General features: G+C 38.3%; 1 protein-coding gene across 1 annotated transcript in view; it reads right to left on the reverse strand.

Moving 5' to 3' along the window:
• TAS2R16 (taste 2 receptor member 16) overlaps positions 1 to 23,931 on the reverse strand; it is a 31,893-nt gene that overhangs the window by 3,028 nt on the left and 4,934 nt on the right. The window contains 2 exon segments of the mRNA XM_045089743.1: positions 5,195 to 5,249; positions 6,686 to 6,803. Coding sequence (XP_044945678.1) covers positions 5,195 to 5,249; positions 6,686 to 6,803 — 173 coding nt within the window.

Below are 23,931 nucleotides of genomic sequence, written 5' to 3' on the forward strand. Positions count from 1 at the left end.
TAATCCTAGATGAAGTTTAGATTTTTTTTTAAATTTACGTATAATGTATTATTTGTTTCAGAGGTACAGGTCTGTGATTCATCAGTCTTACACAATTCACAGCGCTCACCATAGCACATACCCTCCCCAGTGTCCATCACCCAGCCACCCTATCCCTTCCACCAGACTTCCCTCCAGTCCAGCAACCCTCAGTTTGTTTCCTGAGATTCTCAATCTTTTGTGGCTTGTCTCTCTCTCTCTGGTTTTGTCTAGTTTCATCTTTCCCTCCCTTCCCCTATGATCTTTTGTCTTATTTCTCAAATTCCTCAAATCAGTGAGATCATATGATAATTGTCTTTCTCTGACTGACTTTCTTCACTTAGCATAATACCTTCTAGTTCCATCCACGTCATTGCAAAAGGCAAGATTTTGGGTTTTTTGATAACTGCATAATATTCCATTGTAGATATACACCACATCTTCTTTATCCATTCATCTGTTGATGGACATCTAGGCTCTTTCCATAGTTTGGCTATTGTGGACATTGCTACTATAAGCATTAAAGCTTAGAATTCTTAAACATAACACAACAAACCACTGAGCTCAAGATACAAAGGTAACCCATAGTTTAAAAAATAATGCTAGAAAACAGAATATTAGAAAGCATCTGTTTTGCATTCACCATAAGATGCAAGAGTCAGAAAATGAGAAAGTGAGATGACAGTAGTTTGCAGTTAAAAAATGAATGGGTTGAAATGTATCCACACCTATGGAGGGAGAAAGAATAGATAAGAAATGAGAATGAATGAAATATGCAATAACCTGTGCGTTTTGTCCTGGATACACTATACATGCCCCCTATAGACACTGCCTCACTACGAGAAACCTCAGAAAGCTCATGAATGCTCCAGACCTCTTTCTGGGGGTGGTATTTGAGACAAATCCTCATGCTTTAGCTCTCACGACAATACTGGCCACAGTAGTTTGACCAGGAATGAGCATCTGTCAAAACCAGCCATAGGTGGGCTGGCTTGCAGCCTGAGAGGTGGCACGGCTCTATTCCACAGAAGCTCTCTCTCTGTGATGTGACCCATCAATAATCCAGATTCGCTGAATGTGAGATGTTCAAAATGGATCCCTCTAGCCTGGTGGTTGATCTTCTCTGGGGTTAGGAGTTCAAAGGTTGAGTCTTTTATCGTGTATGCATGTGAATCCTGTGGAGTGATTTCTGGGGTCTCTTGATTGAGCAACTAAAATGCTACAACACCTAGTTAAGGACTTAGAAATTATCTATTGAATGAATGATGAGCACAAGGAGGACTGCCTCGAGCGCCATATGTTCTACTATATTGTAAGTGTAGGGGCCAGCGTCCTAGCATTACAGAGAGTACACACGAGGATTACACTCCTCTGCCATTCAAACAACGGAAACTGGCAAGGATGCTGAAATAGAAGCGTGCTCAAATTGGCAGCTATTTTTTTAGGAAAAAATTGTGACTTGGCATTTCATTTGAACAAATGCATTGAAAAATTGAATGAGACAAATGCTGACTTTATGATCATATGTGACATTGTGGAGAGAGATTCTCACAATCCTCACTGCTATGAATATGTGCTGTTGATCAGTGTTTGAACCAATGGGACTGGCAAAATGAACCCCAGCTTAATACAATGTAAGTTCAATAACGCTCTGGTCATGTCCCATCACATGGTAGTTTATTTACCTTATTGTAGGTAAAATAGTGGTCCCCAGGGGCGCCAGGGTGGCTCAGTGGGTTAAAGCCTCTGCCTTCGGCTCCAGTCATGGTCTCAGGGTCCTGGGATTGAGCCCCGCATTGGGCTCTCTGCTCAGCAGGGAGCGTACTTCCTCCTCTCTCTCTGCCTGCCTCTCTGCCTACTAGTGATCTCTCTCTGTCAAATAAATAAGTAAAATCTTTAAAAAAAAATAGTGGCCTCCAAATACATCTGACTCCCCAAAACCTGGGGTTATGTTACCTTTTATGGAAAAGGACTTTGCAAATGTCATTAGGTTAAATATATTGAGATAAGATGATGATCCTGGAAAAGGTGGACCCCAGGTAGACCTAGTATAATCACAAAGGTCCTTACCCCCCCCCCAAAAAAAAAAGGCAGGAAGGTGAGAGTCAGAGAAGGAGACGTGATGATGGAAACAGAGATTAGAAGAAGGAGACGTGATGATGGAAACAGAGATTAGAGTCACAACCCAAGGAATCCAGGCACCTTCTAGAAGCAGGAAAATGCAAGGAACAGATTCTGTCCTAGAACCTCTAGAAGGAACACAGCTATGTGGGTACCTTGAGTTAGAACCCTAAGAATCACTTCAGACGCTGACCTCCAGAACTTGTAAGGTGATAGATTTGTGTTGTTTTAAACCCCTATATCTGTAGTAATTTCTTACAGCAGGAATAGGAAATGAATAGAGACAACTCTAAGAAATAGAAAACCAAACTCTATGTTAGTTTGCATTTTATTTATGGGTACCTATATGTGGTAACTACCAAAATAATGAGTTTATACACAGGGAAAATCTCACTGGAATAGACTCAGACTCCTGTGACAAATCATGTTGTGAAAAAGGGTAAATACAGGTAGGCCACTTAGGACCTATTACACACAGGAGTTTCACCTGAGACCCCTAGAAGCAGTAATGCTGTACAGGGAGTCATCTGCAGAGCATTAGAAACAGTAACTGACATCTTTGAGAAAATGTTCAAGTCCTTTATCCACTTTTAAGGCAGGGCATTTGCTTTTTGCTATTGAGTTTTAGGAGTTCCTTATGCCTTTTGGAAATCAGCCCTTTATTATGTATGTGGTTTGCAAATATTTTCTCCTATACCTTAGGTTGCCTTTTTATTCTTGTTGGTTGTTTCCTTTGCTGTACAGAAAATTTTTAGTTTGATGTTGTCCTAACTTGTCTATTTTTGATTATGTTGCCTATGCTTTTGGTGTCATCTCCAAGAAGTCATTGCCAAGTCCAATGTCAATGAACTTTTCCTCTATGTTTTCTTCTAGGAGTTTTACAGTTTGTAGTCTCACATTTAAGTCTTCAATGCATTTTGTGTTGATTTTAGTATAGGGTCCAGTAGCATAGTTTCCTTTAGTACAAGGGGCCAAGTTCTTTCTTCTGCATGTGTGTATCCAGTTTTCCCAACAATGTTTGTGGAACAGACCATCCTTTGCCCATTCCTTGTCAATGATCAGTTGATTATTTATGCATAGGTTTATTTCTGGGCTCTCTATTCTGATCTGTTAATATATATGTCTGTGTATGCCAGTACCATGCTGCATGTTTTAATTACTGCAACTATGTAATATACTTAGAAATCAGAACATGTGATGCCTCCACCTTGTTTGCTCTTTTCCAAGCTTCCTTTGGTTACTCTGATTCCTTTATGAAACCGTATGAACTTTAGAATTATTTTTCTTTTCTATAGAAAAGAAAGCTAATTCCTAAGTATACTATCCTTTTTGATGTTACTGTAGGTAGGATTGTTTTCTTAATTTTTTTTAAGATGGTTCATTATTAGTGGATGGAAATACAACCAGTTTTGTATATCAATGTTGTATCCTGCAAAATGGCCAACAGTAGTACAGAAAGAGGCTTAATGCCATTAATTATCAGGAAAATGCTAATCAAAAGTATAATAAAGAAAGTGTGGAAGATAAATGATTTACTCTTTGTTATGAGATTAAAAACATCACAGTGAAGAAGAAAAAAGAGAAAAAAGTACCATAAGCTGTCACTTCATATCTGCTAGAATGAATATTATTGAAAAAACAAAAAGATAAGCAATGGAGAAGCTGCAGAGAAATTGGAATACTGTTGGTGGAACTATGAAATGGTGTAATAGCAACTATGAAAAATAGTATGGAGATTCCTCAAAAACTTAAAAATAGAGCTACCATATATCCAGCAATCTCACTTCTGGGTAGATATCCAAACATTGAAATCAGGATCTCAAAGAGATATCTGTGCTCCCATGTTCATTGTAACACTATTCATAATAGTGAAGAAGTGAAAATGACCCAAATGTCCCTCAACAGATGAATGGCTAAAGAAAGTATCTCACACACACACACACACACACACACACACAGTGGAATATTATTCGGCCTTAAAAAGGGAGATCTTGCTCTTTGAGACAACATGGATGAACCTAGAGGACATCCTAAGTGAAATAAATAAACTAGTTATAGTGGGATGAATACTGCATGATTCCACTTATATCAAAGAGAGCCAAATTCATAGAAGCAGAGAATAGAATATTGGTTTCCAGGGACTGGGTAGAGGAGAAAATGGGTTATTGTTATTCAGTAGGCAAAATGTTCAAGTTCCACTAGACGAATAAGTTCTAGAGATCTGCGCGGCATCGTGGAATCTAAGGTTAACAACATGGCGCACTCAGAATTGGTCAAGAGGATAAATCTCATGTGAGTGTTCTTACCACAAAACAAAACAAAATAAAACAAACAGACAAAAAACCCAGAGGGACACAAGAAAACTCTGAGAGGGGTTGCATATGGCTTATTAACTTGTAGTGATGGTATCTTCAGTGTTTGCACATGTCTAAACTCATCAAATTATACACATTAAATATAGGTAGTATTTTTGTACAGTTGACCCTTGAACAACACGGGGATCAGGACCCTAAGCATACCCCCCATGTAGCTGAAAGTTGACATATAAGTTTTGACTCTCCAGAACTTAACTACAAATAGTCTGTTGTTGACCAGAAGCCTTACTGATGACATAGTCATTTAACACGTATTTTATATGTTATATACACTATAAACTGTATTCTTACAATAAAGTAAGCTAGAGCAGAAAATGTTATTAAGGAAGCCATAAGGAAGAGAAAATGCTTTGATTGTAGTGTGCTATAGGAAATATGCATATGAGTGGACCCATACAGTTTAAACCTGTGTTCAAGGGTCAACTATGTGTATCAATTATACCTCAATATAGCTTTAAAAGTAAAAATAATAATAAAATCAATAACTGCGGCCTAGGGTTCATCCCTAATACTCTGATTTGTCTTGGACATAGCCTGGGTATCATGTTTAAAAAAAAAAAAAATCACCCTACCTAAGCTAAATGGCAGCTCAGTTTTAGATCTATACTTTAAAGCCACCTCTGTGGAGAAGATACCTGAGCATGCAGTCACAATTACAAAAGGATCCCATGTATTTTTACTTTGAACATCATCTATAAGGCAAAGTGAGCCCTCAATTTCACCAGTTTTTAGCAGCTGGAAGAATGATGAAAGAGTCCACTTCTTCAGGAATTATTTCTCATGCATCCATAGTATGAAGATGGTCTTCTTTAGAACTATCTTATCCCTCAATGCATTCACACAACACACACTTTGCTGGGGCTCTCCTAGTTTCCCAACTTGTGAAAAGACATATGATTCTTCTAATACCATCGCTAGATCTGGCACATTAATTTTACTAGAAAAGCTACTATTTTTCTGAAACTACAAATATAATATTTATGTCATATTTTCAAAGCATTCATGCATTCCATGCATGTTTCAATAATCTAATAACATTAGAGCCTGGATATTATATAACATTTAGGGCTGTGGCTTCTAAACGAAGCCTTCTCTGAAGATCCTATGAAGAGTTGTACTCTGTATACCCCTTTTAAAGTTTCTTTGTGTTATATAAGTCCAGAGACAATCCAGCTTTGGAGATGATTTTAAACCTACTCTCGGTCCTATACATAGTAGGGGAAGCTTCTCTTCCGTCTGTGACAGTCTCATTTTTTCCTGGTATTTATTTGTTCTGTGGAGGAAGATTACATCTGTCCTTAAAGACTGTAGGAAAAATGATTTCATTTTCACCCCAAAATGAGCAGCACACTTTATTTACCTTCATTATCCCTCATAACTCTCTTTCCTGAAAAATAGAACTCTTTCCCCTCACAGACCTGGTCATGGAGTTTTGTATCTTCAACCCTTGCTAAAGCAAGCCCAGATTTATAAAAACAAAAACAAAAACCCAACAGTGGATTTACCTGTTTTCCAGTTAGCCAAATACATTTTCTTCCTCGTGTCACTAGCATGCAATAATAATCAGAATTGACCTTTTTTGTTTGAAAAGGGTCAGCAGTTTAAAAGAATATCTAATGGCAACAAATGTGTGTGATCCATGAAGAAGGTTAGGGAGTGTTCTCTCTCCAATTTCTAATTCTGCCACCAGCCTCTGTGGCCTGAAGCAAGTCATGTTTTTCTTTGCTTTTTATCTCATTCTTTAAGTAAGAATCATAGCATTAATTAGTTTAGTCTCTAATTTATTGAATGTACACATTATTGAAACCCTGGGAGCATGTACCCAGTCAATGGGCAAATTGCAAATTATAGAAAGTTCAAGAACTATAATTTGATACTAAAATGATGCCACTCAAGGGCCTTCGGCAAAATTCTGATCGAAGAAGTTAAAGTCCACCAGCGCGACCGTCATCAACAGAACAAGTGTGTTTCAGGAGACATACATACCAGCACTGAGCACTGCATCTGTTTCATTGTTCCCACCAAGCACTCTGTGATGTCTTAGAACCTTTGAACACTTGAGGTGGAGGGCTCTGACTATGGGTGAGAATAACTTCCCCCTTCTCCTGTTAGATTCAATTAGAAAGAGACAAAAACCAAGTACTCCAGAGCCTCAGAGATGTTTCACTTACTTTGTTTCTGTCTCGAGAGGACACGGTGTCAATCCATGAGGCCGGAAGGGGTCCGGACTGCACCCTACACACCACCCTCAGAGACAGTCCTCCCTTGCAATGTCCGAAGTCAGGGATCCTGTAAATGAACAGCATCATTAACAGCTGGAAGAGACTCAGACATGTAAATTCTTGGGCCCTACCCCGACCTGTTGAGTCAGAAATTCCAGGGGTGGGACCAAAGGATCTGAATTTTAACAAGGCTTTTGTAGGTGATTTTGAGGCCTGATAAAGTTTGAGAACTACTGATAGGAACACATCCTATCTGGTTCCTTCTAACCTTGAGAGGATTTAGGACCTCGTCACCTGACCACTCTTCTTCAGGATGCTCCTGTTATAAATACATTCATCTTGACTCCAAGGGAAGACACACTCTGGCCCAAGCAGAGACTCTCTATGCATATAAAAGAAGTACGATTTTGCTTTTGTTTTTAATAAACAACATCCCACTGTGAAGGTATCCTCATTCTATTTTGGGGCACTATAATATTTTCGGAGGTCAGGTATCTTAGAGAGAGGTTTTGGAATAAATCTTAATAATAAGATTTAAAAAAAAATGAGTAAGAGACAGATGAGCTCCTAAAGAGCTGTGAGAGACCTTCATTTGGTTTCCCTCTGCCTCTTTCTCAGCTCTAAGGTCAGTAATTCCTCAGCCAGCCCCGGATGCAAACAGTGGTGGCGCCCCTCATGGAAAACTTGGATACCTCTGGATTGCCCAAAGGATTTGTATAGGAACACAGGGAACAAGAAGAATGACAGTGCAAGAAGAAAAGACAGGAAGATGGAAAAAAAAAAGGCTTGAGAAATAAAGAGAAATAGGACAAGAGTTCTCAAGCTTCCTGTTTTTGTCTTATCCCAGATTTCAGAGTTGTTCATACACTGCCTAAACCTCCTTTGCAGAGAGAGGCAAGTAAAGCTTTGCTGGAATTATGTCCCTGGAGTTAGGAAACAATTATTTCTCAAGGGTAAAGATGCCAACCACATGCATTATCCTGCTAGGACCAGCCCCTACCTTCACTCCTAAGCACACAAAGGCCAGAAGAATGAAAGCTGTTAATTGCTTCTGGGGTAAAAGACAAAAGAGGTGTTGATGGTATAAACTGCCTTTGATTAAATCATAGCTGATAACTGTTTGTCACATTTTTTCTTAGAATTTCTGATGCCGGAAATATCAGGTGCATGTCCAATCTGACTCAATGTCTTTATATCCAGTCAGTCTACTGTTTCCATGACTCAGAGTCAAGAAAAAGCTACAGTGCAACACTTGGACAGGGAAATGTGCATGAGCCAGAAGTTTGTCAATAGGTTTAGAACTTCCTATGTAAGCTTTTCCATGAAAACTATATATATCAAATGCAAATACAAGAGACATAATTTTCCAAAAAAATTTTTTAAAGATTTTATTTATTTATTTGACAGAGAGAAGAGAGAGAGAGAGTGAGCAGATAGGGCCCTGGTCGGGAAAACTTGGGATACTTAAATATGGGATGGAGGATATCTGAATGTCTGCCCTTCAGGATTTAGGCTATACAGATACCAGTAACACTCAGAACTTTCAGAACTACCCCACCATTCCCTGTAAGAACTATTAGATCTCCTATGCTGGAAGATGCTATAAAGGCCTCTCTCTACAAGGCAACAAAGGCAACCCTGAGGAGCTGCCCCATCTCCTTTCCAGGTAGCAGGCTGTGAACAAAAAGTCCCAGCAGGACCTAGATTGGGATGTGGTAAACCTGATAAAAGAGGAAAGAGATTAAGTGCGAAAGGAACCACAAGAAATTGGCTAGATGGATTAATAGTAGATTAGATTCATGTCAGGGAAAGGCAAATCAAAACCACAATGAGGCGTCACCTCACACCTGTAAAAAATGGCTATTATTAAAAAGACAAGAGAGAACGAGCGTTGGCAAGGATGTGGAGAAAAGTACCCTTGTGCACTGTTGGTGGGAATGTAAACTGGTGAAGTCACTGTGGGAAAGCAGTATGGAGGTTCCTCAAGAAGTTAAAAATAGAACTACCATAGGATCTAGCAATCCATTTCTAGGTGTATTTCCAAAAGAAATGAAACTACTATCTTAGAGATATATGCACCCCCCTGTTTATGCAGCATTAGTAACATTAGAAGATATAGAAAGATATAGAAATAATCTATCTACTGACGGATGAATTGGTAAAGAAGATATGAGATCTATATCTGTATCTATACATTTATATACATAGATACCTATATATACCAATGACATCGATGGAGACCTTGAGAACATTATGAAAAGTAAAATAAGTCACCCACAGAAGGACAAATACTATATATTGTCACTTACATGTGGAATTTTAAAAAGCTGAATTCATAGACATAGAGAAAAGGATGGTAGTTGCTAGGGGCTGGGGAATGGGGAAAATGGGGAAGAGCTGCTCAAAGGGTAGAAACTCCCAGTTATAAGATGAATAAGTTCTGTGGATCTAATATATATCATGGTGACTATAATGAATAATAATGTATTATATGCCTGCAAGTTGTGAAGAGAATTGGTTTTAAATGTTATCACCACAAGGGTGCTTGGGTGGCTCAGTCCGTTAAGCATTTGACTCTTGATTTTTGGCTCAGGTCATGATCTCAGGGTCAAGGGATTCAGCCATCCCTGTAGGGCTCTGTGCTCAGCCCAGATTCTGCTTGGGATTCTCTCTCTCCTTCTCCCTCTTGCTTACACATGGACACATGCACTCTCTCTCCTGCAATTAATCAACCAAAACTTAGTATTCATTAATTAATCAATTAATGTTATCACCACACACACAAAAAGGTAATTATGTGAGGGGATGGGGTGTTAACTAATTTTATTGTTGTAATCATTTCACTGTATATGCATATCAAATCATTACATTGTATACTTTAAACTTACATTTGTGCTATGTCCTTAATATTATTGCAATCAAGCTGTAAAAAGAGCAGATTAAACTCTGCAAATGAAAAGATTAGGGAACTTAAGGAAATAACAGTAGATCAATACTATAATGTTTTTATTAAAAAAAGAAAACGAGGCTGGTAGAACGTAAGTCTGTGGAGAGTACATCTGGTTAATCACACATTTGGACTATCTGTGCATCGCACACATTTTCACTTATTTGCGTTCTCTCTCATTTTCATATATCTGTACATTTGCGACTCAGTATCCTATATCTTCCTTTAATCACCTTCTGGAGAAAGATATGGGATACAGAAAGACTCAAATGAATTCAAATATTAGCATATATATGTAATATAGAAACATTAAATTAAAACATACGGCATGCCAGTTTCAATATCTCTTCCCAGCTTTTCACAGTGTAATCTGTTTTGGATGTGATTCCTAAGCTTATTTCTTTTCTTTGCAACTAGATAAACATAAAAAGTGTCCTCCTGGAATAAAAATGCATGACTTAGTTAACTAACTAGTTGTTTAGTAGTTTATGGAAGCCTTTGATTCTTATGGTAGCCAACACAGGGTAGCTAAGGAATCAAAATCTGGATCAGGGTCTTCAGGCTCTTACTTGACCCACAGTAGCCTCCCTTCCACAACTGCAGTAAAGATGGGAAGAAAGGGAACAGAACAAAGAGTGTCAACATGAAGGCCCAATGTTTCTAAATTGGGAAGTTGTTTTTGTTTTTTGATTTTTTTTGTCTTTTTGTAGAATGTTTTCAAAGACTGTCTTGCCTTGTAAAGAGAGAAAACGGGGAACAGAAAAAGTTAAAGATATTTAGGTTAGTCCTACTGTATTTGGGGTAAAGAAAAGTAGATACAACTTTTAAATAGCAGCAAATGTTTTATTTCAAAATCACTTAACTTGCCTTCACTGCATAAGAGAATTTAGATGATCCAATAAGGAACATTGTCCAAAAGAATTAGATTTTTCTTGGGAACCAATAAGCGAATTAGAAATGAACTCCTGCTATTGGTGGAACAACCCTGAATGGGGGGTGACGGTCGATGGGACTGGTAAGGTGCAGATCCTTACTTGTGGGGCTGCAGCAGGAGGGAAGCCAGGACAAACACCCTTGAATCCTACTCAAAGTCCTACTGCACACCATTCCTCCTTCAAGAAGCTTTGAGAACCAAATCCAATTTTTGGTTATCACCCATTCTCTATTGCTATGAAAATGTTACCAGATGTCACCATTAATTGAATCTCACTACAAGAAGAGCAATTAGCCTTCTATCCATTGCCTCTGTCCCCCCAGCTTGGAGGAGGACACCCTGGCTGAGAGAGGAACTTCTCATCAGACCACAAGGAACAGATAGAAAGATGAGGGCTGGGGTCTCTCTCTACTACTTTGGTTTTTGGAGCAAAATATTTGACCTTTGCTTCATGAGTCTGGGTTTGACGAATATTCAATTTAAGTAGACTGGGATAAACTGTCCTCAATCCCTGTTCTTCTAGCTAACTTCAGCCATCTGGAAGAATTATGTATTGTTTCTTACATTCTAGTTTATCATCTTTGAGCCTCCCAGATTTAACAGGATCAGTAGAGAAGCAATGTACTTGCTCTCCCTATAGTCATCTCTATTGCCCCAAATGGCACATCCAACTTTCCATTTGCTCATGACGAAAATAATGGAGTCACTTCTGACTCCTTCTTTCTTTCATATCCCATATTTTATCCACTAGCAAATATGGATATCCAAAATTTACCCAGAAGCCTATCATTTCCTTTCTTTTCTTTTTTAAGATTTTATCTATTTACTTGACAGAGAGAGAGAGAGACAGTGAGAGCGGGAACATAGCAGGGGGCATGGGAGATGGAGAAGCATGCTTCCTGGCAAGCAGGGAACCTGATGTGGGCCCAATCCCAGGATGCTGGGATCATGACCTGAGCCAAAGGCCGATGCTTAATGACTGAGCCAGCCAGGCGCCCCAGAAGCCTATCAGTTCTTAGTACTTCTGTTAATGCTCTTCTAAAGCAAGCACCCATCATCTCTCACTTCAATATTGCGATTGCTTTTCCACCATCTGTAGGACTCTACCATTGCCATCTACTGTTAATTCTTAACACAGTGTCCAGAGTGATCCTTTTAAAATATGAGCCCTTGGGGCGTCTGGGTGGCTCAGTGGGTTAAAGCCTCTGCCTTCGGCTCGGGTCATGATCCCAGGGTCCTGGGATTGAGCCCCGCATCGGGCTCTCCGCTCAGCGGGGAGCCTGCTTCCCCCTTTCTCTCTGCCTGCCTCTCTGCCTACTTGGGATCTCTCTCTCTGTGTCAAATAAGTAAATAAAATCTTTTAAAAAAAAAATATGAGCCCAATCAGTTATTGCTCTGCACAAAATCCTCTGATGTCTTCCCGTATTATAAAAGTCAACAAGATCTTCCTCTCCTCAGCCCCATCATTTCTCTGACTATCCCCGTTCCAACTTTAGGGTCTCTTAGGATCTTTTGACCTGTTAGTCCCTGTCCCGCTGAACTACTTTTCAAAGATATCTAGCTTACTGTGTCAATTCCTTCTGATATTTGCTTATATACCACCTTCACAAGGAAGGCTTCTATCAACATCTATGTAAGATTGCATTTTCTCCCTCCCTACCCTACTCCTCTCTCTAATACTACCTCAATCTATCCTATCTTTTCCTTTGTTTTTGTTTTCCTCATGGCACATATTCTCAACTGCTCTACCACAAGTTAAATTATTTGTTTTTTGTTTGCTCATTTCATCAGAATTTAAGGTGCATGACAGTAGGAACTTTGTTTTGCATAGTACTGTGTCTCCAGTGCCCACATGGTGTTGGGATCATAAGAGCCCAATGAACATTTTCTTGGATGAGTTGTTGAAATTTGCTAATACAATTGTAAGCTTTTCTAAAGCTATTCCTAACTTCTTGAAAATATTTACTCATTACCAGAAAGGGGAACAAATGAAGAAAGGTGGAAAAATGATTTGAAATCCATGCCATGTTGGGCAAATAATTAAACATGAATGCTCTAATGGTATGGAGACCATAAGAGATCTCTTCATGGAGAGATGCATTACCACAGCTAAAAGTTACCACTGGTGGAGATGTGGCCTTGTATCTGGAGTACATACGGATTTACTCATCATTTCATGGAGCAATAGTTCAATATTTCATTCAACCAAAGAGATAAATTTGTAAAGAGTATCACAGTAGCAAAATGTAGTGGTGGTGAGGAAAATAAAAGGAATACTTGAGAGAAATGTCAGTTTGGAATGATGACTCTACGATTATGAAATATGCTGTTGTTTTGAATACCTCAAAGATTAGATCTGTACAGAATGTTCTTCTTTTTTCCTGTTTTGTCATATGCTAAAATAGCACATTTTTTCAAATGACCTTTTCAAATGACCTTCTAATGCAATGACCTGACTAGAGAATGGTTATTGGAGGAAAAGTCTACTCGACTCTCATCTCCCTCACACACCTCAGTCCTCTCCTCCAGATCTTCATCCATTTCACTGGCTGCTTTTCATGTTGGTGGTTTCCCTTTCCTCTTGTGACATCTTCACTAGCTCCTTGAGTATGGCTCTTACTACCATCCTCACTTGCCCGTCCATAACAATGTTCTTTGATGACTTTTCTGTGCCTAACCTCCCATGTCTAGTTCATGGGTCCCTTCTTGGCTGGACACCAACATTTTCCCTCTTTTATTCCTTTTCATCTAAATCTCCTCTCCCTCCTCAATACCTCAACTAGCAATCGTGCCTGACCTCAGGTTGTTGTAAAGGAGATTAATTGTTGTTCCTGTGCCTCTGTCATCCCCTACAGCTCAGGAAAATGGACTTCACTTTCTTTGCTTAGACTCTGCTCTTCATTTACCCCCTCATCTCATGCCATCCCACTTCCTCTGTAGTTAACTTTTACATTTTGTCTTCTCCCTTACAAACATTACCTTTCTCCTTATTTCCTCAGACTTTTTATACCTCAAACGTTTTCAACATTCCCAGGTATTAAAACCAAAACAAACAAAAACCAAACAATCAGAACCAAAATTGCACAAAATCCTGCTAAGCTATGTAACCTTTATTTAATCTCTATTCTTTTCATGCGAAGCTGAAGGGTATAGACTCACCTGGCATTTCTGCTTTCTTTTTCTGACCACACTTTATTATTATTTTTTTAAGATTCATTTATTTATTTGAGAGAGAGAGAGAGAGAGTGAGATGGCAGGGGAGAGGGGCAGCAGGAAAGGGAGAGAGAAACTGTAAACAGACTGCGTGGAGACCCACACAGGGCTCAATGTCCTGACCCTGAGATCACCACCTGGGCCAAAATCAAGAGCGGGGCATTTAACCAGCTGCAACACCCAGGCAGCCCGCTCATGCTTTATAGTCTATTTTTTCCTCCACCTTCACTTGAAACCGCTTACCAGTATACTATCCATTACCACCTTCTAACCATCTCACATGCTGTCTCTAATTATTTAATGAGCACTTACTTTATGCAAAGGGCTATATTAGGCAATATAGAACAGTGAACACGCTAACTAACCCTAAATTGCTTCTTAGTAGAAAAGCTAGATTATTTATCTAGTGCCAGTCTAGATAATGAGGGGAAAAAAGGGAACTGGATATAAAAAACAGAAAGTAAAGGTGATACAAATTATATGTAGAAGTAGCATAACTGATCATTGATAATTACAGTAAGTGAATAGTGCTATAGTATAGTGAGAACAGCATTCTCTCATCAGTCTGAGTGAGGTAGAGTCTTGGTTTCACCACTTAATAGTTCTATGACTTTGGTCAAATTATTCCTTTAATTTGTTTTCTAAAAATTGGGATTAAATTATAATAACCTCAAAGGCTTGGTTTGAGGGTTTTAAAATGTAGCTCATTTTCTAGCACTTAGGTTGGCCAATAAATGTCAATTATCTTTACTATCAAATTACATATAAAAGATAAAGGTGATACTGTGAGATGAGAAGAGGAAGAGATTAAAATTTAATTTGCCAAATAGTCCTTAAAACCAAGAAATATTTGAAAGAGTTTTATTTCCAGTGCTACAATAGTTATTTAAATATGATTTTGTCTGTAGTACATATTATTCATGGCATTCTTCATAATTTTTATGTTACTTTTTTTAAGAATTTGTGATAGAGACTACTAGATGTTCACAATATTCATTTTCCCCTTTTTCTATAGTACAGAATCTTGATTTTTAGCTGGCCACTTTGTAGCCCATTTAAGCGCCTGCATTTCCCAGACTCCTTTGCACTACTTGTGACCATATAACTAAGCTTTGGCCAAAGAGATGTAAGCCCCTATGATGGGTAGAGTTTCAGAGAGTCCTCTTCTTTCTCCACTTTGTTTCCTGAAATATAGATATGATAGCTAGAGCTCTAGCGACCATACTGGAACATGAATCAGCCTGCTAAAGATTCTGAGACAGTAAGTTGCAGGAAGCCTGGGTCCCCGATGACCACAGAGCCGCCATTCCTTCCAGGGACTACCTACTTTTAGAATCCTTTTATAAGAGAAATAAATTTCCATTTTACTTAAGTATTTTTCTTACTATCTTTATTACTCTTGGTACATGCAGCTATGCCTAATTCTGAGGTAAGCTGCTTATTAATTACATTCTTTTGATAATTCAGTTTTCTCTGCTTTACGTACAGTCTCATCTAAGATTTCTAAAATTTATCTACAAAGGGCAGCAGGCACTCCAAATGAATTGAATTGAATTGAATTTTCAAAATAGATTCTATTAATTTATGTTATAATGTTCTATTAATTTAGTAGCACTGCTTCATTGTTTTCAAGATTATATTAATCTGTTCCTTGTACCCTGGTCGTAAAACAAAAAAACAAATAATAGCTTTTCTAGATAGGAAGGTAGAAAAGTGGATGGCTAATCATCCATTGGAGAGAACTGTGAAGGAATAACATTGCTAAAAGAGGTTAAAAAGATGTTACTTTCCTCCAAGTGTAACTTGAAAAGGGGCCAGTTATTTTAGTGCGAACTTTGTCATGAGAAGTGGGAAATACTGAAAAAAGTGGTGTTTGTGTTCAGAAGCTTCAATCACAATGTAGGAAGACTGCCTCCTTTAGAAGCTATTGTGGTGTGTAAGTAAGAGGCCGACACAGATGGAACATAGTAATCAAGATTTAATAAGCGTGGGTCACAAAGGTAGTGTAAGTCATTGAGGCTGAATTCGGAAGATGAACAACACAGACCTGTAACCATGGAAACACAACGGGCCAAGGATAATTCTCAACCTCTGATCAGCTTTTGTTTAGTATTAAATGCCACTTGGCAAAGAAGGAAAATGAAGTGCTGAGAATACCCAGATGTACACTTCACAAACCTTTTTAAAACCAAATAAGCAGAGGGATATTGAATGTTTGCCATGACTAAAGGCAGGCTCGTACACCGATACTTGTCTAATCAGACACAGGAATGGATCCTCACAGAGGATTGTCACAGGACTAGCAAAGTTTTCATTTTTTCATTGGTGTGAAAGATAGAAAATCGAAGTTCCTGATACGTGACATGATTGATAGAAATAAAGTACTGTGAACATTTATAGGCCACTTAGTCTGTAACACCTTTACACTGACAGAAGACTGGCCACCATATTACTAAGTTTCAACTTATTTCCGTTTCATTCAGTTAGCAACCATCCTTGGCATTTCCTATGTGCACAGGACTGCAGATAGCCACAGCATCCTGCTCAAGACTCTGTTCTTATGGAGAATATTGCAGAGTCCAGAGGCATGGGGAGGTGGCTTTTGGAGATTAAAATGCATTTCAAAGAAGTCTTGGTAATCAAGCTCAACACTGCACAAGGAAAATCTCTCAGCTGCTCATTCATAATATATCTATTCTTATTTACACACAATTGAGCTAAATTTGCATCTCTGGCTACCAAGCACTTAAACAGCTTAGAAGCAAAATCTAAGAAGAAAGAAAAAAAGCCACTGAAATGAGCATATTGAGAGCATGTCCTCTGAAATGGGCATATCCTCTGGCGACAATGACAAGAGTGACCACTGAGTACACGAATGATGGAAAATAACATAAAAAGAGGTTTTATATTTTATAAAAAAACATCTTTTAAAAAGGTGAAGAGAACCATGAGGACAATAATTTGCAATTATTAGCTTTAAGAATTGATGACTCTACTTAACTTATGAGCCATGAAATTACCATATATAACAGAGAACAATGGTTGATTATAACTAAAACTTATTGTGTTCCTAGTATGTAGTAGTATTATGCACTGGGTAGGCATTTTGAATACATTTATTACCTCTGATTTAATCCTTGAAACAACTATATCTACATACTATAGATATTAGTGTTGCCTTTATTTTCTAAATGAGGTATTTTAATTAATACCAGACTCTGGTCTTTAGGATGGCACAGCCCATGCTTTCTGAATATCTTTATAAACTTCTTCACTATCCTATGCTGCATCTTACAAGAGAGATGTTGGTTTTAAGCCATTTTCTTTTTATCTAGAAGTGAGCTAAGTTATATTTGTAATAGCCAGATTAAAATATATATATATATATACATATATATATTTTTTATTGGGCAGAAAAAGAGAGAATGAGTGGGGCTAGGGGCAAAGGTCAGAGGGAGAAGCAGGCTCACCTCTGAGGAGAGAGCCTGACATAGGGCTTGATCCCAGGAGCCCAGGAGCCTAGGATCATGACCTGAACCGAAGGCAGACACTTAACCAACTGAGCCACCCAGACACCCCTGAAATAGCCAGATTTATTGAAAGTCTAATGCCAATCACCGAGCTGGAATATATGCATTATTTCATTTACTAGCATAGCTATAGCAGAGGACCACTATTAGTATCCCTGTTCAACTGCCAAAGAAACTAAGTCTTGGAGAATTTTCACTTGTCCACACTTGTGCAACTTTTAAAGAGTAGAGTGGGATTGGGAATTAGAACCTGGATATTCCTATTTCCAGAACATGGCAGCTCTGGCTGGCTAGAGAAAATGAGTTCTTTCCACTTAAGTCAGGTTTTCATCTCAGTCTTTCCTAGGCTTCTCCAGCTTCTTTATTCCATTCACATAGTCATTTCCCATCACTGCAATCCTTGCACATATCTGCTTCTCAGAAAACCTGGACTAAGTTACTTGGTGAGTGCTCAAAATTTGAGAACAGAAGACTCACTGGCAAAGGGTGAAATGTTGTTTCGAACAATAGTAGGTATTGAAAGCTATAAGTTGACAGTCACTTCAACAGCTCCAACCTTTGGTGTCCAGAAATCCATCTCATTGTTTATTTTAAAAAGCCAATTATATTGTGTCTGTTCAAAGTAGTGTGTCATTCCCATTTTGACTAGTTCCTAAAAGAAACCAGAGCAGGACCTTGAAGGCTACTGACTGGTTCCAGAGCAGCTTCTGCTCTGCAGAAGGTTTGGTGCAGGTGCCTGGTTAAAACACAGAGCGTCTGTGAATTAAGAACTAAACCCTGGGGGCGGCTGGGTGGCTCTGTCATTAAGCATCTGCCTTCTGCTCAGGTCATGATCCCAGGGTCCTGGGATGGAGCCCGGCGTCGGGCTCCCTGCTCAGCAGGAAGCCTGCTTCTCCCTTTCCCATTCCCCTTGTTTGTGTTCCCTCCCTTGCTGTTTCTCTGTCAAATAAATAAATAAAACCTTAAAAACAAAAACAACAGGACTAGACCCTGTAGGGGCTATAATTCCTCCCACCTTCCTGTTCCATGAGGAAAACCTAGAAAGGACTGGTTGTTGCCTTCCCCAATCAGTTATTTGGTGTGACTTTTTCCTAGGTTCTGACTGGTTTTCCTACTTGTTATACTGTTGGGAGATTTTTTGATGATCTCTTTCTTAAATAAATGTATTTTTTTTAAAGATTTTATTTATTTATATGACAGAAATCACAAGCAGGCAGAGAAACAGGCAGAGTGAGAGGAAGGGAAGCAGACTCCCTGCTGAGCAGAGAACCTGACCGGGGGCTCCATCCCTGGACCCTGGGATCATGACCTGAGCCAAAAGCAGAGGCTTAACCCACTGAGCCACCCAGGCGCCCCTGATGATCTCTTTCGGTTTTCAATTCTATATAGCAGGCAATTGTGATTCTCACTATGATTTTGAATTAAAGTTAAGTGAAATGAAACTGCAACCTAAATGTGCACTGCTTCTTCAAAAATATGAAGTATTCCTCATGAGTAGAAAGATTTGGGTTTTGTGGAACATGGTCTCTAGACTCCCTGGGAGAGCTAATGGTCTTTGAGTCTATACGTCTTCAAGGATGTAAATGAAACCGACTTCTTCCATTGATGTAAGACTTATGACCTTATTAACTTGGGAATCCACAGATGGTCTCTGAGCACTTCCAAGCATTTTCTATGTTCATGAAGGCTAAAGTAAAAAAGACTATCTTTTATAGTCTAAAAGATGACCTGCAATAATTTAACAATAACCACACTTGGTGACAGCAGCTGTGTTAGTTTCTATTGCTGTTGTAACAAATTCCCACTAATTTAGGAATTTAAGACAACTTACAGTTCAGAGATAAGAAGGGCTGTGTTCCTGTATCCTAAGTATCCTAGGGAAGAACCTTTTTCCTGGCCTTTTGAGCTTTTCTAAGGCTACATGCGTTTTGTTGTTGTTGTTGTTGTTTGGCTTGTGGCGCCTTCTTCCATCTTCAAAGCCAGCAGCGCTGCATCTTTATCTTTCCCTCTCTGTCCTCTGCTTTGGTCATCACGTCTTTTCTGCCTCTGCTGTCACACTGCGTTCTCTGATCTCTTGAGGCCATCTCCCCCTTATAAGGATTCTTATGACTACATTGGGCCCCTAGTTTAGTCCGAGATGATCTCCCCATCTCACGTCTTCATCACATCTGCAGAGTCCCTTGGGCCGGTAAAGGAACATGTTCACAGGTTTTGGAGATATGGGCAAGGACATCTTTGGGGGACTATTCTCCTGTTTACCATAGTAGTCTTAATAGTAATAATAATAATAATAATAGATGCAAGTTAAAACAACAATTTAAAAAAATACAGGTATTCCATATTTGTCTGGTAGGAGTATAAATCATTAAATTCTGTAAGGTGTTTTTGTTTTAGTAATATGCATGAAGGAACCTCAAGATAGCTCTATCTTTATGCCCCCGTATGTATGTGTATGTATGTATATAAGACATATATTACATATATACATAAATATTGTTTATCAGAAAGAAATTTAATTACAATAAATGGAAGCAACTTAATGCATCCTAGGGAAGCTAAACACATTTTGATACATCCATAATAATGTCTCAATGGTATTTTTAGTAAGATCATTTTTGAAGGATATTAACAAATAGGGAAAAGTCTTTATGATATTTTCATAAGTGGAAAAAAAAAGGTAAACTACTGTATATCATATGACCCCCAAATTTCATATTTATATCTAGCCATATATAAAGGCTAAACAGGTAAATGGCAGAATTCTCACTGATCTCATTTGTAACAGAGTTAGTAATTTTAATTTTTGTGGGTATGCCTCCCTATATTTCCCAGTTTTCCAAGTTGAATATGTATTACTGTTACAATAAGAAAAAAGAAATCTGTTTTTAGAGACTTCAGTATTCTTAATCCATAGGGAATAAAGATTTTTAGAAGTAAATTTTAATTATGTAAGCATATTAATCATAGGCTCTAAGATGATAAAGTAAGGATGGATGGACAGTTTATAGCATTTGAGTTATGACCATCACAAATACTTTTTAAGCCTCTGGTATTTCTCAGAAATACCTCAGACCTCTTATTTTTCTGATTTTTAAATTTTGATATTATTTCTATTCATTCCTTAAGCTTTCTACTTATGTAAAATTCACAGGATTTATTTTTCTTGTGTGCTTACTTAAACTACTTTTAAAATGTATTAATATTGTTATTGGTTATCTTGCTGTCAGATTTTAGTCTGTAGAATTACCATATTTTTTTAAATTATAATTCCAGTATAGTTAATAAATAGTGTTATATTAGTTTCAGGTGTACAATATTGTGATCCAACAATTCCCTATGTTACTCAGTGCTCATCAAGACAAGTATACTCTTAATTCCCTTCACCTGTTTCACCCATCCACAGCCCCCCGCTTCCCCTCTGATAACCACCTATTTTAAAACACAGTTAAAAAATAAAGCCATGCAATTGGAGATAAAGGAGATTTTCTGTGGCAAATCTTTGCATTGCTCCAGCAATTTCACTATGTGAGGAGGAATAATCAAAACAACCTATTCCTCAATTATACCAGTTAATAAATATTTGTATATTTAATACTTCCTTGTACCAAGATTTTAGAAATACCCTGTAAGTATATAATACTCTTTTTTCTAGTATCTCAGGTAGGCTAATTTTAGTAACCGAGAGACATCAAAGACATTCCTTAAGTCATTCGGAAGGTCAACAACAGGGATTCAACTATGATCTTGCAAGTAATTTTCGCTGGAAGTAGAATGCATGATATTGTCTGACCTATAATGGAGACCCATATGGTGTTAGAGCTCTAATGGTCTAGGGGGTGATTTTCCGTAAAAGTGCAAGGATTGCTTCTGTGGGAGCCCTGGCATTTTTCAGGGGTTAGTCCCAAGAAATAGGTACATCAAATGACCAATTCAGTGCAGAATCAACTGAGAACATTCTTTTAGTGACTGTTTTAACATCCCAGTGACTTTTCAGCTTTTCATATTTGCAGATCTAAGAAGGGAGAACCATTAGTATCATGATGACAATAGAATAATATTACTGGATATGATCAAGGTGTCCTGTGCCACAACTGTTGTGTCCTTAGACAAGTTTCTCAGCCATCTGGGCTTTGGTTTTCTCATCCCTTCATGGAGAGCAGGAGACAGTGGTTGAGGTTTTAAATGCCCAAGTGACTCCTCCAGTATCTGATAGAGAATGCAGCTGGAATTTTGACTGGATGCTCTTTTGACAATTAGGAAATGTTCAAGAAACAGATGTCAAGGCTAGAGAGGAAGCAGGTAAATGTCTCATATCAGGATTTGGGGACATTTACCTAAGAGAAGACAGAGCCTATTTTAAAATATAAGCAGAGCCATCACACAGTAGTCATCTGGAAAGCTACGGTAAAAGATCCATCTGAAGGACATATCCAAATGGCAGGCAGAACACCCTACACAGAGAAGGCAAATGGTATTGGTGCTTTGAAGATGAGGGGAAGAAAAAATTGACTCCACTAAAGATAGGATAACTCAAATAGTGGAATAGGCAGCCATATACAAGGTAGGATGCTTCCTGACACTTTAATTTTAGAAGAATTCAGAGGATGTGATATGTTGTTGAAAAGATTTATGGATAGAGTGAAAGACTGGAATATAAGACTTTTCTCATTTTGAGAGTCTGTTTTTCAATGATCAGAACAAGAGTATTTTATGAATGAAGATAAACAGACTTAGTCAAATTTCATTTTATTTTGAATGCACAGAAAGACAGTCTGGGGAGTAGAACCAAATGTCCTTGTGTTAGTCAAGGTTTTGATTCCTCCGAAGTGGGTGACTTTGATCAAGTCAGTTGAATTTTCTTACTTTCCACATCTGTGGTATCTACTAGATAATTCTTTTTTTTTTTTTAAGATTTTATTTATTTATTTGACAGACAGAGATTACAAGTAGGCAAAGAGGCAGGCAGAGAGAGAGGAGGCAGCAGGCTCTCCGAGGAGCAGAGAGCCGGATGCAGGGCTCGATTCCAGGACCCTGGGATCATGACCTGAGCCCAAGGCAGAGGCTTTAACCCACTGAGCCACCCAGGCGCCCCTAAGCTATCTAATTCTTGAGATTATTGTGAGAGCAAATTAAAAAGTAAACAATATGAAACCTGCATATGAAAGCCCTTTACATTGCTGAAAGTGCTAGCCAATCATTTGCTTTGTGTTATCATTATTCCTACTATAACCTCTTTTATTGATCATATAATAGGACCTATCACCAACCTTGCAACCACTCTAAAGGGATTATTTATTCCTATTTTATAATTTAAAAATGAGACTAAGTGCAGATTAAATTCTTAGTGCTATCTAAACCCAGAAAAGGGCACATATTTTCTTCTTGGCATAGAAAGAAAGATGCTCTTTTCAGGTAAGGAAGACATTGCTCTGGGCTTCTTCGTTTCAACTTTCTGTGCATGAAATTGGTGTTTCAAGGTTCCTCATGTCTGACATGTAATTTAGTCTGCAAATGGGTGAAAGCTGGAAAATGACAGGGAGAAGTAATGGGACCAAAACTAAGGGGTAATTCACAGGGAAAAGGGAGAGAGTATTTGTAAATTGCTCAAGCTAGTCCAGATCCTGAGTAATCCTGATGGAGCTCAACCACCTGACGAACAATTTAGGGATGGGGGGGTCACTTAATTTGACATAGATTTTATCAGACTTTAAGTTGTCTCTCTGTATGTCTTTTCGAAAGGTCATATTTTCAATTTCTCCAGTAGGTGAAGGAAAAATTGCCTTTCATTAACTTCAGACATTTTTTTTTCTCTACTTTTTGGGAAGGCCTGAAAGTTTGAGAATGAAAGTAAAAGATATCTTCTATATTTCCTGGCTGTTGGAAGCAGGAGAAGAAAATAGAAGGCAGGAGGAACAGATAAACCCAAAAAGATGAAACAAGTCCTGCCAAAGGTAGAAAAAAAAGTCTGAAAGGTTACCTGAGCTGCCAAGAATATTTATCACTTGAAAAATGCAATTGTTATTAAGGAACCAAAGAAAGCCATAGTGGGGGTCAACTACTCACTAGGCGTGGTCAGCTCAGGAAAATCTGTGGTGTATTGTCTCCAAGCTGAGAGAATGCGTAGGAACATCTTCCGTTTCCTAAACTACTGCGATTCTCGGTCGATTAAATGGGTCTTTCAAAAGACATGAAAAGGACTCTCACAATGGAGGCTCATGGAAAATAAGATTCTTCAAGGTTTTGTGTGGGATTATTTTCATAACATTGTCATAGCATTTTCCACTAAGTATTAATTTAGAAAGAAAATAGGATGGTAATTGAAAAGGAAACGTATGAGTCACAAAAGGAAAACTGTTGAAAGGAGTAGGGTGATTGGTGGGTATAATATTTTTAAAGGCAGAAATGTCAGAAGTTGATCTGTTTATATAATAGTCATGATCGCAATAAATGATTTTTATTGAATGGGCCATTGCTTAGACAAGGAATATCAAATGGGTTTTTTTGAAAGAAGATGCAATAGTTAGCCAATGTTGTTGTACCAACATTTGATAGAGAGAATGCCAGAGTACAC

The sequence above is a fragment of the Mustela putorius genome, unplaced genomic scaffold (assembly GCF_011764305.1).
Source record: "Mustela putorius furo isolate JIRA1106 unplaced genomic scaffold, ASM1176430v1.1 tig00003845_pilon_pilon_pilon, whole genome shotgun sequence".
Taxonomy (NCBI): domain Eukaryota; kingdom Metazoa; phylum Chordata; class Mammalia; order Carnivora; family Mustelidae; genus Mustela; species Mustela putorius.